General features: G+C 52.2%; 1 protein-coding gene across 8 annotated transcripts in view; it reads right to left on the bottom strand.

Moving 5' to 3' along the window:
- Positions 1-2,336: 2,336 nt before the first annotated feature.
- CLCN3 (chloride voltage-gated channel 3) overlaps positions 2,337-6,198 on the bottom strand; it is an 83,172-nt gene continuing 79,310 nt past the window's right edge. For all 8 annotated transcript variants that reach the window (XM_073805733.1, XM_019932345.3, XM_019932346.3 and 5 more), the window contains one exon: positions 2,337-5,097. In XM_073805733.1, coding sequence (XP_073661834.1) covers positions 4,939-5,097 — 159 coding nt within the window. In that variant the 3' untranslated portion in view covers positions 2,337-4,938. The remainder of the gene's footprint in view (positions 5,098-6,198) is intronic.

Genomic DNA, 6,198 nt, shown 5'->3' with positions numbered 1-6,198 from the left:
AAATAGAGACATTTCCAGTCTCAAAGCCCAGCGGTTGTGTCCGAGGGCTGGCAGCGCGTTTCAGGAGGGACTGGCCTTCCAAGGACCGAGCCTTGGCCATTCAAGAACAAGCTCCTCCCGCCAGCCCGACACCAAGCACTCCTTTCTTACCTTTTTCCTGCACTAAAGGCACAGTCCTTTGAAACCTCGTTTACTAGATATTTTTATCTCCTCTTCATTGGCTATTGTGGCCTCCAAATGCCACCTGCCTTCCTGTTCATTTTAAGTACCTGGGCTCTTTCACGAGTAAAGCACCTTGACCCAATCAGAATTTAACAAAATCATTACCTAGCTCAAATTTAGCTAAGCTCACACCTGGAGCGTGAAAATTTTTTTCTGTGTAACCTCTAACACGTAGAATGATTCACCCAAGAAAATAAGCGGAAGCAGTAAACCTCACCAGAGACCGTGATCTCAACTGTCTCCACAAGGGCACATCCCCCCGCACCAGCTCAAAGCACCCGCTCAAGGCCGCCTGTCCAACCTGCTCCCCGTCCCCTGGAGTCCCTCCTGCTACTCAAGCCCCCCCTCCCCTCTCAGAACAGTGAGTCTCCCTCAAACATCCCCATTGCTTAAAAGAAGCAAAATCCAACTGAGTAAACGCCGAAGACCTTGCTGGCTGTGTTCAGCGATTCATCCCATCCAGCGAGCAGGAGGGGGTCCGAGGGGCTGTGCAAAACGGGCGGCCCTCCTGGGCCCAAGGGGAGACGGTGCCCTGTTGGAGCTCAGGTGACCTACCTGCGGGGGACAGAGGAGCCCGTGGCGGATGACCTCACTGGTGCTGACCAGGCACCTCCAGGCTGCCGGGGACTGGACCTGCCCTTAGCTGAGGGACTGAGCCGTGGTTTGGTGACGTGGGCTTGGTACAGGGCCTCCGTCGGGGCCCGCGGTGTCCTTATAACACCACGAACAACAGCACAAGCCATAGTATCCCGCAGCTTACAACACAGCACCGTCCATCACACACCGCTCTTCCGAAAGCGGTCCCGGATGCCTTCAGCGCCTTCCCATCTCTGCAGACCTCCCTCCAGTCACACTGCGGCCGCCCGATCCCGCTGAACCTGCCCCGGCCAAAGTCATCAGTGATGTCCGCGGGGCCGACTCGTCCTCACTGACTTCACCTGTCGGCGACCGTGACTCACGCGCCCGGGCGGCCCACCTCTCCCACGAGGGGCCTCTGCACCCGGCCTCATGCTGCCCTGACCGCTCGACCCCACGGTGGCCTCCCACAAGGAGGCTCAGGTCAGGCCTGCGTTGCGAACAGAACACGGACCTCAGACACACAACCGCCCACCGGACGCCCTCGCCCAACCCAGCCGGTGCTCCGAGCTCCCTGGCCCAAAGCCCGGGAGACCTGACGGCCGGCACCCCGCTCCAGCCCTGCACGTCCCGAGGGTCCGCACGCCCCGACCCGCAGGCCGAGCCTCAGGAGCGGACCCCCCCCTCGCCCCGCCCCGCCCCGCCCCATGGTCTGGACCCAACGCCTGCCCCGCCCACCCTGCTGCTCCCGCCCCGCCCCGCCCCCAGCCCCGTCCCACACCTCTGGACGCGTGCTCAGCGTGGCTCCTCCCCCAGGGGGGAACTGCGTCAGCCTGCCGCCCCCACGGCGCGCTCACGAGCAACCCTGCCCCTCGGACACGACCAGCATCCCCGCCCCCCGTGGCTCGTGTCCCCCCGACCCTCCGAGCCGGGGGATTTCTGCCCGAGTCACTGGCCGGGACAGCGCGCGGTCTCCGGATCGCGTAAACACACGTGCTCAGCAACCACCACAGCGCACCCTGACACGTGTCAGCATCTGACACCCGCGTGCCCGGAGGCCTCGGGAGCAGGGAGCAGCGCTGAGCACACAGTCGGTGCTTAACACGTGTCGAGTGAACAGCACGCGAGAGCGATGACACAAGGCCCACCGGGCGCGTGGGGACCGGGCTCCTCCCGCCGGACACCTCGGAGGCCTTTCCACAGCGCACCTGTCACCACCTCTTCGCAGGCAGCTCTGTCAGCAAACCTCCACACTCTTTCTTAAAAGCACACGGTGCCGCTGACTCACGCGTCTCCTTTCAGGGGTGTGACAGCAAACCGAGCCATCTCTCTGCAGGCCCGCAGACGCCGCCGACCCCATCGCTGGTACGTCCACCCGCTGTTACCCCAGCGTCTGTCCCCCTGTCGCTCCTGCTTGCAAAGGACAGCACCGGCCCTGTAACGCGAGAGACGCGGGACGACCCTCCCCCACCTTCGAGGCTGCACCACGGCTGTGACCGCGGGGGACGGTGACAGAGGGAATCAAAGGCCAAACCACACACTGTCATACAGATTTTAATAGAGTTTCTGATTGACTCATCACAGTAACCATTTTTACTGTAATGATATGCAGCTTTACTACGTAAGTATAAATAAAAACAGATAAATACAGCTCTAGGCAACATCACAGATTAACAAACTAAGCATTCTTCATGAGCCAAAACTGAAAACAATGCTGAATAAGAAGAGATGCTGACACCCTTGCCCATTCTCATCATACCTTCTCTAAAAGGGTACTCAAATGAGGCGCTCCACCCACATCGGTCAATCTGTTCGCCAATGAGCCAGGCACATCCATCTCATGGTCTCCAGTGTTCCCTCCTTTGGCTGAAAAGCAGACACACCCCAACGTACCAAAAGGAAAAGTGCAACAGAGTGACGCAGACAACCAAGAGCACACTGGAGACACCCCACCCACCCACCCCCGGTCTCAGCAGGGCGGACACACCGAGAAGAAAATCAACATCCACCCGAGATGTCAGTCTCTGAAGCAGGACCTGAAATCGGAAAGGAAACGTGGGAGACAAAATCCACGCCACGTGTGACTTCGCGAGGCCGCGCCTCTCGGGGGCAAATGCACGGATGACAGGTCGAGGGGAGACGCACAGGACCATCATTCAGGAAGGACTGCCCTCCAGACACCAGGAAGAAAGCCTGGAGGCGGCCAAGGGGGGAGGAACGGGGACAAAACACTAACTGCAGGCAGACAGCAAAACTCAGAAGGTCTCACGAAATTCCTAACATTTTGCTCAACTCTCAACTGTCACTCTAATCTGGCCTCATGATCTTATAAACCTTGCAGACCGTAAAGATCTTCCGTGATCTCACAGATCTTACAGATATATTAAGAACCAGGAAGTGAAGAACCACTGCTAAAATGTAAAAACAGCTCATTGCCAGTTATGTTTCAGAAAATGTGCCCGTAAAAATTCATTTTTGCCTCCAAATATACATAATCCAGAATTTTTAGGCCAGTGCTTCAAGTAAACTGCCTTTGCCAATAGTGAATTAAGACCACGATTAAGTCAGATAGTTCCAAAACCCACAATTCCAAACACATCCCAGTATATTTTCAACTCATCCTGCAAAAAAGTGCAGTGTGGATTCAAAACGTCACTGGACACCTGGACGCGACCTATGCAAAGATTCACAGGTTCTGTTCAGATTAACGTTTTAACTGCCACCTCTGCAATTCTACTGTTTTCATTTCATTTTTCTTTTAAAGGTTAACAGTGTTTAACTTTTGGTTTTAATCTGCAAAATAATATGTAGTGTTTCAGCTTCCAGTTAATGAGTCAAAATGGACAGGTCAGAAGACAACCCAGGGGATGGCAGTGAAAGATCAGAAAAGGTTTCCGTACACATCTCATCGCAGAGAAATAACCATAACCACATCTTAAACCCTTGTTCCCACTGTAAACTTTGTTCGTATCTCCATATTTCTAAGTCTGAATTAGTCTACAAAAATCACATTAAAAAGGTAAAATTACTTAAGTGCGATATTAACTGATCTGTATTTTATAAATTTGAATCCATAAAAATATAAATAAGAATGGTAAATTTTTAAGAAAGAAATATACATTTAGTGCAAGTTATGAATTACATTTCTTCTTCAGCGTCAGCAGTAAAACACCTTGAGGAAAGAAAAGAAAAAGACTGATCTAATTTCAAGAAAAAGAAAATTCCAGTGTTTAAACATGCAACTCATACCAGGTGCAGCTAAACAGAATTCTTCCTTCTCGTCACTGTCAAAGAAGCAGCATCTTGTCTCCTTACGCTCAACAGTACTTGTGTATTATAGGAGTTTTAGAAACAAAATCTGCATACGACCAGGTCACATTATCCATAAAGTCAGAGAGGGGCGGAAAAAAAAGCAAAAAAGAAAACGGTTTACCCTCACAAGTCAAGTTCACCGTTGTTGGTTCTGAACCACACGGGACCCGAGCGAGAGCTCATTTCTCCTCCGTGGAGGTCCTCCCGGTGCCATGGGCCCCTGTCGGCGCACACGTGACTGCACCCAGCATCTCGTGATGGGGCAAACTACAGGGTTAAGGGCACAAGAAACACTCCCTTCTTCTGTGTGAAACCTCAGTACAACCTCAGTACATCTCAATATGAGAAAGGACTGCTTCCAAAGGGCACACCAACTTACAAAGGCTTTGTTAGAGCGCGAGAGAGAAGGGGCGGTGGGGAGAGGGAGAAGCTCGTCCGGAATGTAGAAAGGTGATGCTTTAACTGTACACTTCATGAGTTAAACAGAAAAGTTTTGATTAAAAAAGGGCAAGACCTTGCAGTCTTAGAGATGGCTCGATTCAGAGGGATCCCTCCCGAAACAGGCACGTCTCTGCGGTGCTGGAGAGCAGGCTGGGGGCCGGGGTCAGGCTCGGCCGCCCTCCCCGTGGAGGGAGGCCCACGCCACACCCTGGGCTGAGCGCATCCAGCGCAGACAGCACACCACGTGGCCCCCTGGTGGGATGGGAGATACTCACTCGCCTCCTTCTCTCTCTCCTTTCCCTCCCCAAACAACTCCTCCATTCCACCAGCAGTACTGCAAACCATGTTGCAGCAGCCCAGCTTTTCTACTTCCTTTTTTGAAGGGGGTTAAAGCGTGGTGCTGCTCAGCAGGCGGGCCTCCTCCCCGGCCTCCTCTCCCTCTGACGTCACGGGGCTCAGTTGAACATTATGGACGCGGGGTCTTGGTTTGCCGTCTGGGCCATATGACGGAGGATATCTTTTTTTGTGATGATACCAAGGAGGCGTCTGAAAAGGATAAACAGAAGGTTGCCGTTAAAATTAAAAGGAAAAGAAAAGAGGAGCTAAATCCATAGCTAAACCCTTTTTGTTGACAGGAGTAGAGCAAAAGCAAGCAGCCTGATTCTGTATTTTCTAAAAGCATTTTACTGGTAAAGATAATTAAATACCCAGCACCCATCCTTGGATATAGCGAGTACGACGTCACTAACAGCTCGGTGTCCTTTCCCCGAGACTGAGGACTGGGCCCCCCTGAAGCACAGCCACTCTGAGTAACGTGTGCCAGCGAGAAAGGGACAAAGACGGGAGGATGTAGGACAGGAAAGGATGCTGACCCCACCTGAGAAGGAAAATTTGTTCCCACCGCATCAAGAAAGAAGTGTCTGGTGACCAAATCCCCTCAATGTTCCGCTTTTTTTAAAGCCAAAATGAACTAACTTTAAAAAAATAACTTAAGGATTGCCCAGTTGTATGCAGAATCTACACGAAAGCACATACAATTGAGATAAAATGCATATAAAATGGCCAACACAGAATTTCAATCCCGAACTTCAGAATCCCAAGAATCAATCTCTGAGACAACCCGAATTTCTAGTACGGTCGTCAATGTCTTCCTTTTTTGATTTTGGTCAAAAAAGTTAAGATACAGTGCTTTTATGAAAGTCTGAGTTGTTAATGCTTACACTGAAAGATAGGTGAAAACGTCAAGAAGGAGTCCTAAAAGATGATTACAGATGAAGCAGAAAGCAGAACGGATGGGTAGCTACTTACTATTCTGGTTAGTAGCTTTTTTTAAAAAGGATGCATGAAACACTTGTGAAGGGTTAGCGCACAACAGGGGTGCCTGATCGGTGCTGGACTGGGACAGGCCTCACGGAGGGATGGCAACTGCAGGGCGAGGCAGTTCCAGGCAGTAACTGCCAAAGCCAGGCCACTTACAGATGATTCAAAATCATCTCCAGTCATGACCCCACTGGGACAGAGAGCCAGTTAGAACCACCGCACATGGCTCTCAAAGCTGCTGACAGCGTTCTAGAAACAGCCTGCGAAGGGCACCGGGGCCCACGCCCCAGGATTCTGCGGGTACGGCAGAGAACGGAGGCCCGTGAC

This window comes from Tursiops truncatus, chromosome 6 (assembly GCF_011762595.2).
Source record: "Tursiops truncatus isolate mTurTru1 chromosome 6, mTurTru1.mat.Y, whole genome shotgun sequence".
In the NCBI taxonomy this organism is placed as follows: Eukaryota; Metazoa; Chordata; class Mammalia; order Artiodactyla; family Delphinidae; genus Tursiops; species Tursiops truncatus.
The sequence above is the reverse complement of the archived record's forward strand: the minus strand, read 5'-3'. Positions and strand labels throughout refer to the sequence as shown.